This window comes from Buteo buteo, chromosome 2 (assembly GCF_964188355.1).
Source record: "Buteo buteo chromosome 2, bButBut1.hap1.1, whole genome shotgun sequence".
In the NCBI taxonomy this organism is placed as follows: Eukaryota; Metazoa; Chordata; class Aves; order Accipitriformes; family Accipitridae; genus Buteo; species Buteo buteo.
The window spans coordinates 55,500,207-55,513,346 of NC_134172.1; the positions used below are offsets into that span (position 1 = coordinate 55,500,207).

General features: G+C 40.9%; 1 protein-coding gene across 2 annotated transcripts; it reads right to left on the minus strand.

The window, feature by feature from the left end:
• Positions 1-936: 936 nt before the first annotated feature.
• Positions 937-9,232, minus strand: LOC142043704 (C-C chemokine receptor type 5-like). Of its 2 annotated transcripts, XM_075055174.1 has the most exons (3): positions 9,127-9,232; positions 5,144-5,303; positions 937-4,466 (listed from the first exon to the last, which is right to left on the minus strand). In XM_075055174.1, exon 3 carries the CDS (start codon positions 4,453-4,455, stop codon positions 3,385-3,387), a length of 1,071 nt encoding a protein of 356 aa, XP_074911275.1. In that variant the 5' UTR covers positions 4,456-4,466; positions 5,144-5,303; positions 9,127-9,232; the 3' UTR covers positions 937-3,384. The 2 variants fall into 2 exon arrangements, with proteins under 2 accessions (XP_074911275.1, XP_074911283.1); XM_075055182.1 differs by lacking the exon at positions 9,127-9,232 and having other exon boundaries at positions 5,144-6,095.
• Positions 9,233-13,140: the final 3,908 nt, after the last annotated feature.

Consider the following 13,140-nt stretch of genomic DNA (forward strand, 5'->3'; position numbering starts at 1 on the left):
CCCATTCCCATCCAAGTTCCAATCCTTGATGTCTTTCCAAAGGAAATAACGGTAGGGAATGCATTTTTATGCCTGGAACGTCTGAGCTATGGACAAGAAGGTCAAATGCTCTCCTTCCAGAGCAGGTGGCTGGAACCCGGACAACGTGAGTGCGTGCAAAACCTGTGCAGGAGCTAAAATAAGCCTGACTTTTCCGTATCACACTGTTGCATCTGCCATCATTAAAAGTGATGCCATCATATGGGCCCACTCATCCAGTGGGCCTCCATTCTTCGTGGCCATGAGTGTTTCCTAAGGCTTGCTGCTGTTTGTATAATACTGATGCTGCCCATCGTGGGGGTAGTCGTTTTGATAGAAGAGCCTCTTCGGAAAAGAAATGTTTCGAAAGAGGAAAGCACCCAAACCATCGTCGGGGTAGTGAACGTTCGGTAGCATGAAACCTTAACAGGGTGGCCACATGATGGCACCGCAGCCTTAAGAACTGAAGGGAAGTGTGTGCACAAGCCTACTGTCATTGTTAGGGGTCCAGCTCTTCGTCGCGAGGGCAGATCCTAAACACACTAAAAATTCTTTTGTATGCTTACGTATTTTAGAAGCACTTAATCTTCTAGGATCAGAGTGAATTGTGTGAGATAGTGCTTTTCCCATCTGTAAAAATAAACAAACCCAAATGTAATGACAACCAAAATAGCAAATTTATTACTAGGTGATTGGTGACAGCAGTTAAGATCACTGGAGTTATTTTGGTCGTCCCGTGTTATTTGATGATGCTGATTCTTAGTCGACTTGTAAACTCCTGAATTTGTCCTGCCTGCTCTTTCAGCATTATAGCAACCTGTTATGAAGAGGAATTTCTCTTCCTTTTTCATTCTTCTGGGCTATTCTAAAAAAAAGGGGGGGACGCAGGGAGAGGGTCAAAAAGTCTAACACACAAAAGTTAACCAACTTTAATGGATTGTATAATACAAAATATTGTTACAATCTATTGGCAGAGTCCTTAATTGAATGCACCAGCAGTGCTACCAAATACCGTGTGTTCCATTGTCTCCTTGAACATGGATCACAGTTCACTCCAGTAGCTGAAATCTGGCTCATTCTCATTCACTCAAGTGTGGTCCTTTCTTGGTAAAGCGATAGAAACTCTTGATAAGCTGCTGATACACAGGGCCACCAATCTCTTAAGTTCCACCTCTTCCCTTCAAAAGCTGCTTGTTGCTTGGAGATATCCATGCTGTAGAAGAGAACACTGCAAAGGAGCGGGGCTGGTTTTTGACATGCTTCTCAGAAAGCTTGTCAGTATGCTTGTGCAGGTTTGGTTGTTGTACTTTGCTCCTGCAGGGCTGGTCAAGATACTTAACCAGCCTGGCGTCAGAGCCCTCCAGAGAAAGTAACTTCTTAAAGGCAAGGTGTCTTAGGGGCCAAATGAAAGCTCTTGTCAAGAGCAGAATGAAATACAAAAATATTTTTATAAAGGTATTCAAGAAGTAAAAAAAAAAGCCAACCTATCTAGAAGTTACTGCATGTAGCTTCCTAGCTCTTTAAAAAATAAATGCATATATTTGTCATTTTTTGCTGAAATTACCCAATTTTTGCTTATACTGATATAGTTAACTGTTTTAAAAGCATATACAAAGTCCAGAAAGTAACTGATGCAGAGGGTCTTAAAAAAGAGTATGTAGCTGAAAATCTTGTAAATTAGAAGGTGTTGTATACTTCTGTTATACTTCCCATGTGGATGTAATCCAAAAGTGGTGCTTAATATGACAAAACTGAATAACTTAAGGGGTTTGATAAGCAAAGATTTCCCTATTTCACTTCCTGCTTTCACAAGCACTTGCCAATGTAAAATCTCTTTGGGGCTGTTTGAAACATTTGCTTCTTTGAAAATATTATTTAAAAGGTTATCTACAGGAATTGGAAGACAGAAATTGCCCTGCTGGATAAGAACAGCAATCAAAAGATTCACTTTTAATTTCTTTTGTCCAGAGTTGTCCAAACCCATGTATCTTAGGGGAAATATAAGAAATGCTAGAAAGGACAACTTGGCCTAAATCAGTTAATAGCGTGATTATGGTATGATCTTAAGCACTGGAGTATCCCCATATTTATTTCATCTTTTCTATGTGTTTCAAGTGCTTTTCAGGATCTGAGCTTTAAGGGGAAGCCCAGTCATATTTGAACATCAGTCTAATTATGGAAGCTTTTGCTTTCTGTAAAACTCCTAAATGGCAGAAAAAAACATTGTCATAGCCCCCAAATGATACCTGCTTCTAAAACAAAAAAAAAGAGATGCTCTATGCCCTTGACTCTACAGAACAGTGAATATTTTTACTTATTCATATGTTTTGATAACTTAAATGTCTATAGCATATGCTTATCTCTAAAAACATCTGGGTCAACCCTGTTCAGAAATCATTTTCACACCTCTAATGCTGTTGTGGTTTTGCAGCCATTACGATTGCATTCATTTCATATTTTAAAGTTTTTCTCTTACATAGGCTAGAAAAATAGCAAGCAAAATCACTGCACTAAAAAGCTAAAACCCTGTTGACTTGTTGTCCACCTTTGATCTAACCTGGTTAAAGCTCCGTGTGCAATACTTTATTTTTAAAATACTGTAAACACATTGATTTTCTGATCAACAATAGTCATTATATTAGCTTTTTAGTACAAACAGCATATAAAACAGCAGTTGATTAAAAGAGAGCCTTCTGAAAGATCAAACTCTCAAGTCACTTACATACCAACACCTAGTAGTTAAAACTATTATGAGAAAGATCCAAGAGATTGGTACTCAATCATACACAAAGGAAAATATAACTTGAGATTTCAGAGTCTCATCTAAATGTATAAGATTTTCCCATGCCACTTGTAAAGATTCTGTGTCACAGACCTCAGTAATTTAGCATTTTTTATAGAGATACACAACCAGGCTAGTAAAAGATGTGACTGAGACTGAGTTTAAATGAGTGAGATATCTTGTGTAAGGTACAGTCAAGAGATGTTTCCAAAGAACCAGTGTCAATTTCTAACCTCCAGTTCACTTCAAAAAGCCTGTTTATGAGCTTGCTAGCTTATGCCCTCAGCCTTTGTGTGGTTTTGGGCCCTATAGTACAAAACTATACTTTTACATTCACAAAAAAAGAGAACGCTTTTTTTTTCCCCTACAGAATGCCACATTAGCATATCAGGGTAGCTAATTTGATACATCCTTTTCCTTTATGTACAAATACCCAAATGTATGAGCAAATACAGGCCTTGGTAAATATGTATTCTGTGATCTTTTGCAGCTGCCTTAGAGCCAATATCCACAACAGATTCTGCAGGCTTTCATCACAGACTTGATTTCACAAAAGTCAATTCCACTTTTTCACTAGACACAACTTACAGTGCAGCAGAAACTTCTTGTTCTCCAGTAGATTGTGTGTAGGTGGAGCTAGCCCTTTCAGCTGTGTCAACATAGAAAACGGGACAGTATTTAGAGAAGTGGAATGCAATCTGCTTTCGGAAAAAGCTACGAAGATACTTCCTAAATTTTTCTCCAGCGAAGGCATAGATCACAGGATTGATACAACAGTGGATCATTGATATTGTTTCTGTCACTTGGATTGCTTTCTCCAGGTGACTGCTGCCTTCACAAGTAGTAATGGAAAATGTACCTTGAAAATCACGCAGAAGAATGCAAATGTTGTATGGTGCCCAGAAAAAAAAATAGACAATCATAATGATAAAAATAAGTCTGACTGCTTTATGTTTTTTCTCATTCCTACATTGCAGTAATGTCTTTATAATTTGTGTGTAGCTGCACATCATAATTAACATTGGAATAAGAAGTCCCAGGATGTTCATTTTTAAGGTCAGGAATTGCTTCCATACATTTCTCTGCTCTGATGGATAATGAGTACTGCAAGTATAACGTGAATTTTCCTTTTGAGTTTTGTGAAATATTATCCCAGGAACAGAAGCAAAAATAGCAACAGCCCAAGTGACAGCGCTGGTGAGGATGCCGTAGGTAACTGTCCTAGCTTTTAAAGCAAACACTGCATGCACTATGGCCAGGTACCTGTCCAGAGTCAACAGGATTATGAAAAAGACGCCGCTGTAGAAGCCAAGGAGGTAGACACCTGAGAGAATTCTACACAGCGCCTCCCCAAAAATCCAGTCGTGAACAGCATAATAAGCCCAAAAAGGGAGAGAAAATATAAACAGCAAATCAGATATTGCCAAATTGAGCAGGTAGATGTCAGTCATACTCTTCAATCTCTTGTATTTTACCAGGATGAGGACAACGAGCATGTTGCCTGTGAGGCCAAATATCACCACCAAAGAATAAAGCGGTGGCAAAAGTTTTGCTGCAAAGTGCTTTTCCTCAGTTCCCATGCATGGAGCTGAATCGCTGTAGTCAAATTCTGTTGTCAGTGGCAAGTCACCTAAGTCTGTGGTATGGTTTTCCATGGTGTGTTGGTCTGGAAAGGAAGAAAAGGATGTTAAACTAGGGGAAACTCCAAGCTTGGCGGTGAGGGGAATGAAACACCCTGATGTCCTCCTCATCTGGAATGGTTTTTGCTGTTAAGCACGTAAGCATTACTACATCAAGATGTGGAAGAGAATGAAATTGCAGAGCTCCCAGGAAACCCATCTGTAATACCTATGAAGTCATGCTGCTGCATGTTGGAAGTGTGCTGCTGCGTGTCATTTCCTAGGTGTGCGCTGTCTGGTGCATTTTTCCTCCTCAGTAGAGCCTGTCAGCTGCCTGACCCAGCCAGAAGCAGAGGAATGATGAATTTAATCTGTGGGTAGCTGGGGGCTGTTGTGCTCAGCAGTGGCTTTCCAAAGGAGCGGAGTGAGCCAGCATGGCAGCAACAGGAAAGCACAGCAGCTGGCATGCAGAGCATAGCCGTGCTCCTCCTTGGGACCTGGCCACCTTCTTGTCATGCCAGCCCGTCTTCCAGCCCTCACCCAAGGAGGACCAGGCACTGGCAAGGTGTAAACCGGTGCCTGCAAAGGCCCTGTGACATGGGTGAAACAGAACGGACTGCCGCTTGTTCAGGTTGTTTGTGACTTCCTGGGACCCTTAATGCCTGTGGGAATCAGGTCACTGGAGGTGTAGAAATGACCTTTGCGCAGTACTAAACATACCCACCTGGTGGACCTGCTGTCCTGGGTGTTGCAGAGCAGCAAGTCGGCAGCGCTGGTCCGGGTTAAAATGGCAAACGCTGTGTCCTTTACAGGGTCTGGGTCAGGCGTAGGTCATGGAAGCGTGCTGGTCTTAGGTCGGTCTGGAATGAAGACGGCGTGCAGTCCTGTGGAAAGAACAGGTAGGCAAACACCTTGGCAAACGGCATCAAAGATGACGGTTGCTATCAGCATAGCCTGTAACAGCTGTATCTGTTGTGGCACCTTCCTGTCAATTGGAAGACCTCCCCAGTGCTCAGGGATGAAGGAAGTTTTGATTCCTTGTTCTAGTAGCTGTTTAGCAGCTGTGATTCAGGAGCTCCAAAGCTGAGATGGGCTAAAGTGTCTTGGAGGGGGTGCAGAGGCAAAAGGCAGATACAGCCATCCCTCTGTGTGTGCACTAACAGTTCTTCATGTGTAGTGGTTGTTTGATATCGTCCTTCATCCTTTGCTAGTCAGTGTTTCCAGTGAGGTGACACAGTACCTGAGGGAGTGCAGGGGTTGCCCAAACTCTCTGTCCCTCCAGTTTTGGTTTGGGGACTGTTGGAGGGAGTGGGCTTCCCTTGCAAGAAGGAGTTGTGGCCTGGGAGGTAAGTGTGCAGCAGAGCTGTGAAAGCCCTCAGGCAAGTTCTGTTGTAGTGGGAGCCGGTAAAGGCTTGCGACTTTGATGTCAGCCCTTCCTGTTGCCTCCCCCTGTTCCAAGTCCCTGGTAGGACTGCAAGCCAGATGCAGAAGCATAGCTTTGTGTAATTTGGTCTCTGGAAAGTTGAGGAGAACTGTCTTCTCACAGACCCCCCGAGAAAATGGAAGAATTCCTGCATCCCCCATGACAAGCTGGGAAGAGGATTTTGTGAAGACGGGTGTCAGAGGGACCAAAGGTGCTTCCTGCTCACTTAGTGGGGAAGTGAAATCAATGCGCTTGGTAGGCACTCAAACAGAGCTATTTGCTGTCTGCTGAAAGGGCTGCTCTTTCTTCCTGTGTCGTTAGGACTGGTTTTGTCAGGCACTTCATGGCAGATCGGTGGCTGTTCGTAGCAGGTTGATGGTTTTGAAATCTGCATTTTCCTGGCCATTTGATGCCTGTTCTCTTGACAAAGGCAACAGACTGCTTCTGACACAGAAGGCTTCAGGTAGTGCGTCTGCCCCAACTTGCTCTGGGCTCCCTGACCACTCATGTAGTGCAGCAACGTTTGCTCCCTTCCTGCTTACAGCCCCGCCATGCACTTTTTTCAGTGGCAAGGTCTATGCTGTGTGATTGCAGACGTCTGTTGCAGAGACCACATTCTCAAAACCACCACTTCATTCTCTCTGCACTTGAGTTCTGCTAGACTAAATGTAACTGAAGAAACTCAGCCTGTGGCTGGAGTGACACAGGGTCACGCTGCCCATCTGCTTCTTAGTAGAAGCTCATAGTGGTCCATTCTGATTTATAGCCTGTGAAATCCCTGACGTGTCTTAAGCTTGTGTCTCTCTGGACAAAACTGTTCAGGTGAAAAGACTATTTTCTGCCCTAAGCACAGATTGCTCAAAATGCTAATGTCCTTATCTTAACTTGTGTCAAATTAATTAACTTAGCTAAGCCTAAGCTGAGGTCTTGGGGAAGGGACTGTTTGCTAGGTTTTACTGCTTTCCTGTGACCTTAAAAATAAGGATCTGAGTCTCTCCCGAGCTGCCAGCTCCTGATGCAGGTTCTTACGCTGCACAGTGAAATACGAATCTGCCCAAAAAGGAGGAAGCTTTATTGGAGCAAAATCTGCACCTTGTAAACAACAAGAGGTGCTGCTTTTGCAAACCTTTTTCCCGCCCCCTCCCCAGGCTCTTCCTGAGTCTGGCTGTCAACTCTGTTCCTAACAATATCAAGAATGAGAACATCCATGTTCAGACATTACTTTGGCATGTTGAGTATGGCATGAAGTTTTCTTCTGGAGAACAAGGAATAAGAGAAAATTGGCAAGTTTTAACAGTTTGGGTCTCAGCTTTGCTTAGATACAATTTCTTGGGGAGAAGATAAGTGCTGTCAAACTCCTCAAAGACCAAAGCTCTGGCAATCTCTGTGAAACAGGTTTTTTCCACAGCTGTACTAACTACGTAGTTATTACAATACTGAGATAAAGGTTTTGTTGGTAAAGGAAGTGGCTGTGGCTCAGGTATATTGACAGTAAATAAGTTGGGTTTAAAGTATCTAAGGTTTTATATTTCCTAAGTACTTTCAGCAACTCTTTTAGAAAAAAAAGCACCTTTATAAAACACTTTGGGTTTTTTACTGTTTTTGTTTTTACACCTTTATAAAACACATATGTCCAAAACATTAACTTCTTTATTTCAGAACATGACAAGACTTGGGCACTGCACAATGTTTAATATTCCCTTCAGCTAGATCTGCTAGATCTATGTTGCATGCCCTGACGGTACAAGTCCCTGATACTGCATATAGCTAAATATCCCCATTTCCCATGTGTCAGTCAGCCATGCTGTATACTGGGATTATGGGATGAGGGACTAGCTGCAACACAGTGCCAGACCCAGCACATCCTGTCTTGGTCATTTTGCACCTGTGTGATGCTCATGCATAAACATGGGTATGAAAAACACTTGGGTCCTAAACCCCAGAGTGGGATTTTATGAGTATGTGATTGATAGAATTCATGCAAATACTATTGCAAAATGCTGCCTCAATATTATTGTAGTAATTCTTTTCATCACAGCCCCTTCTTCCTATTAACTGCTATTTCAGTGCCTTTGCTCCTTTTCCTCTGCTACCTTGGAATGACAACTACCTCTTCCCTGCATCTTATTGTCTTCCTTTCAACCCTTTTTGCATGCTTAAATTGTGGTCTCCCTTCTGAGTGGTTCTTTCCACTAACTGAGCCCCATTTCTCTAGGCTAGCCTTTGCTTCGGAAGCCTCTCTCTGCAAAAGTATTTACTACCCTGAATTGTGTATAGTATCCAGCACATGCTGACAATGGAAACTACAGATACTAATTTGGAAACCAGAAGAAGGAATTGTAAGTGTTTTTCTGCTTTATCCTATGATATCACTGTTTTAGGAAACAGTGTTGGCCACTGGCTAGAATGCTTCACTGGGTTAATTGACCTGGGTTGTTTACCTAATTAGGGATATCTGACTGGGCTTATGTTTCCTGATCTTTAGGAAAAAAAACCCAAAGATAATCCTGGAAGATCTCTGAAGAAAGGGTATTTCAAAAAGAGGTCTATATTATTTTGAATACAGTTCAGATAAATGCAGTTATTTCTAGAAATCTGCAATCTGCTATACAAATTCTGTTGCTCTGGTTGAGACTAGCAGTCATGCAGTTTTCAAGAGAAAAGCTCTCCATAGAAAAGCTGAGGAAACTCATGTCACTGTTTCATGCTGAGTTTCAGGTCATAGCTCTCTAATTTTAAAGACGCAAAGATTTTATTAAAGTCAGTTTCAGTTCATTTGCACCGTGCTGTAAAATGGTAACAATTAAAAAGGTGTAGTAAATGGAGGCAAAGTGCTAAACTATGCTGTGTGTAAGCAGGTTCCATGAGACAGAGTGTTTAAAATACAGTATCAGATTTTCTGTGAGAATAAGTACTCTTCACTCAAATAAGCTGTTTTGTCTTTGCAGTAACAGTTTTAAAATCCAGATTTCCATCATTATATATCATCTTTAGAGAAAAAATCAGAGGCATACTCCATTATATTTCTTACTCCAATCAATCTCTAGAGGTTTATTCCTTTGCTTACCTGGATCCTCTGCTCAAGTCTTCTAGTGGTTCTGTCCTTTAAAAATAGTGTATTCCATTTAAGGTATCCTATTCATTTCCCCAGGGTGATTTTTAAATATGAGTACACTGGCAAGATTCCACAAGTATTTTTTCACCTCAGGCATTAGACTACCTAAGCAACTACTAAATGTTAAAAAAAAAAAAAAAAAAAAGGCAGCAAAGATGACTTGACTTACCATGTATCTTACAGTGCAAGTGATGCCTTGGATTATTACATCAAGATTAACACTAAACCGATTTGTCAGTCACAAGAAGAAGGTCTAAACCACCTCTTCCTGCATGAAGAAGGATGTATCAGTTTGAAAACTTCTAGCAAACAAATCTGTTTTCATTTAAAAAAAAATCAAGGAGCAGTTCTCTTTTTTCTAAAAATGGGTTATCAGATGTTACTTTTCTAACTCTGCGAGATGTGCAGAGATGTTGAAATTGTGGAGGATCCTCCTAAGGTCTGAACTCAAGGTTTCACAACCCACAGCTGTAGTTGTAGAAGAATATTTTTAGATAGTTGTTTTCTCTTTTTCATTTAGCTAACCTCTTTGAATCAAGAACAGTTTCCATGAGGTTCATCCCTTTACATTTTTCAATCATTAAATTTCTTTTATGGTTTTTGTCCCTGAACAAGAAGTGGAGCTTCTGAATAAAGCTTACACTTTTATTCAGAATTACCTGCACTTTCTGTTGGCTTGCTCTGAGTTGCAGTCCTTATATTTTAGGAGATTCGATTGATTCTATTTTTCTCTAAGCTGGTCTTTGTGTTTTTTATTTTAATCCTTCTCATAAGACAATGACTTAGTCTATATAGTGAGTCTGACCTTCTTTTAAAACAACACTATTACATACTTTTTGGAAGTAAGCTTCAGAAGAGCCTGATAGAATCTGTTTTCTTATCAACTTATTTCCTTGTGGCTGATTCCTGTGACTTTTAGAGTTCAACTGAAGCTGCACTGTGAGCAGCTTTTTAGATCCTTCTTAGACATCAAAGAAACCACACAGGAGGTAGGAAAGGTACAGAGGAAGCAAGAAAGAGATGGTGCCTTATCAGATCCCTAAGAACCTCTGAGAGAGAAGCCCTGAGAAGATACCTAATAAAGTGCAACCCCCTGCCTCCCCTTGACATCTCTTTGGAGGGTTCTGGAGTATCTCATCCTATCGACCTAGTGAAGGCACTAAAGGGATGTCGTTACTGCACTCAGTCCTTGGTATCCTTAAAAGATTTTAAAAGGCCAAAAGCCCAATGGAGATATCTTGCTTTGAATGCTGTCATTCCTTAATGGAAGTAAAGAGAATCACAACTTCTGAGTTACATCTCAGATCTGGGGGGAGACAGTAAAAAGCGAAAAGCTCAGCCTGTTTTCCTTGTTAACACTTCTTAACATGAGGGATTAATCAAGGTCTTTATCCCATAGGATCAATAGATTTTTCTCTTCCTTTCCTAATCAGCTGTTCCAATGAGTTCTCAAAGGGCTGGGATCTCAGTGTCAAAATTAATGGCCACTGTAGGGTATTCTAAGGGTATGTTCACACTACCTTACTTGGACTATATTAGACCCCCTATACAGTCAGTGGAAAGACATGCTTTAAAAATGTTTCCACTACATCTAAATCAAGCTCCTAATTGCTGCCAAACTTTGCTGACAAAAACCTGCACTTTTATAATGAATTCTTATAATTCTCAAACAAGGTATTGTATCAAATTAATTTTTTAATGTACAAGTCCTAAACAGTCTACATATTGAAATTAACAGACATTTTAAAGATTTCTGTCTGAAGCCTGCTTCATTGTTCACTGTTTGTTACATGTTAGTGAACCTACTGGAGACTCTAAAACCTTTCACAATCTCACATTGTATGAACAGGGGAGACAGTCTCAAACCTTTTGTTGGACTTGCCCATTTTTCATCAAGCTTTTGATTCTGAAATATGCTCTCACAAAACTGGTCTCAAACATTTGAACTAACAACAACAACAACAACTTAAAGCTAAGACCTGTGGTAGGCTGGTCTTCAGAAATAGTCCCTTGTTCCCACAGATTCATTGGCTTTACTACTCTGTTTCATTTTGTTGCTTATAGCTTTTCATTCTCATAGCTCAGTCTGATCAGCAAGCGTAGCTGGGTTATTTCATTTACTGATCAGCATCATAAGATTGCAGAGAGTGTTGCATGCCAACAGAGGGCCTCTGCCACTCATGGTTATAGCTCCTGACGAAGGGGAATGGTTTTGGTCTGCTCACCAGCTGGGTCTCACACCTGGGTGGCAAATTCCCCACAGAGAGTGTGAATACCTATGATACTTGGCAGCTCAAATACAGGGACACACTCTGGCAGCAAGCACCTGGACTGTGACTTTATTATCAGCACCTACACAATATGTTCAATTAGCTCTACACCAGTGACTGATTATGATTCATCTTCCTAGTAATCAGGCCATCTCACTGAAGTATCCAGTATCTAAGTGATATGGCACTCCCACAAGGAGATGTCATCATTTGTGTGAAGTCTACACCAGTACTGAAATGTCTACTAGAACACATACCAGATGCTGACGTACCAGTGTGACATACAAATGTCATCAGCAGAATTATGGGTACAGAAATTTGAAAATGCAACTAACAGTTTCCATTTAATTTATTACAAATTTGCACCACCTGAAGAAGAAAGACTGGGAAAAAAAAGGTCTAGGACAGAATGGCAGATACCTATCTCACAGTATGATAGTGCACAACACTCTTATCAAAGTCTATAACTACAGCAAAGCAGATCATCCTTGTCATCTGGAGAAGAGGTCTAATGAAGACATGTGAGCACAGACTGGATGCATTTCTTTTTCCATTGGTTCCCCCAATTATATCTCATTTTGTTACTTGTTATATTCACAAAATTCATGTCCAAATTAGGTTAGTATTAGCATATACTTTATTTCATCAGTGATACTTAAATGTCTTTGTTTTGAAGAGGCTGAATAAAGACATCCATCTAAAACTACTTTGTTGCTTAGGATTTTTTTTCTTATCGGCCTTTTCTTTCAGGCTCTGAGTTCTTGTGACTAATCTATCTGGTTTAACACTACTTCTTCACTGGCAGTAAGATGGGGGGGTGGTTCCCCCTATTCTTCTGTTTTCTGTTTGTTTCTGTCTTGTAAATCTTGCACATACATAATTATCCATTGCAGCTCATATTAATTCCATTGTCATGGTATTATTTTTGTTTTGGCTTTCCCCAAGCTACTCTTACTGAACTAACAGTGTTTCCTCATGCAGCAAGGAGGAAGAGAGTGTTGCTTCCTTCTACCATTTTTATCCAGGTTTCTGATGTATGCTGCCCTGTTTTATATATAAGGGGTTATCATAGTACAACCAATTTTATTTTGAGGCCATAGGTATGCATTTCACAGATTTTCTCAGAATCTCATTTTTACATAGGCCTTTATTTCTCACACTCTCTTTTCAGGTACATTTATAGTACATAAATTCTAGGTCTAGAAGTGCTGTTCGGGGCTATCTCAACTGTGAATCAGAAGTGCTCCTCAGTGTAAATCCTGGACCTTTGATCAGGCAGGCTGGGAAAATCACACACCACATTTCTTCCCAGTGGACACTAAGTCATAGGAAGGATGGATAGACAGAGTCTGTGCAATGATAAGGTATGTGCCAAGACCCAGGAACCAGAAAGTACTTTTGGGTGCCAAAGATCAGATGTAGTCTACAACCGTCCATACCTCACGATAGCGTCCCTGCAAGTTATGTGCAAGTGGCTCCTTCACTTCCATCTACTTGGTTTCCATTCCATTCAAAAAGTCTGGTATCAGGGTGGGTTGTGTTGTTAGTGTCATATGGTTAGCATCCTACTGTCACAGCCTTGTAGACAGTTCTGCAAAGCTGATCGTCACTTGAAGGTTTGTGCAGTTTTGCACATTGGCCTATGTATCTGATAATGCTGCCCTCCTCCAGTTCAGTGTTGTGGCCCCACCTTCCCAGTATCAGTCATTTCAGACTTCAAACACTCAAACCAAGATTGCACTCACTGTCACAGGAATTACAAAACTGCTTGGCAGTGATGCAAACTTATATAGCATTTCTTTTCCCTACCATTCTATTTTCTGAATGAAGTACAGCTCCTAATAGGCAAGTGTCACCAGAATATGGGTACAAAGCAATGCCTTCACCCCTTATTTCTAGACAAACATCCTTCT

What these genes read in the sequence shown, in the direction of transcription:
- LOC142043704 (XM_075055174.1), bottom strand. Translation starts at nt 4,455, where the DNA reads ATGGAAAACCATACCACAGACTTAGGTGACTTGCCACTGACAACAGAA.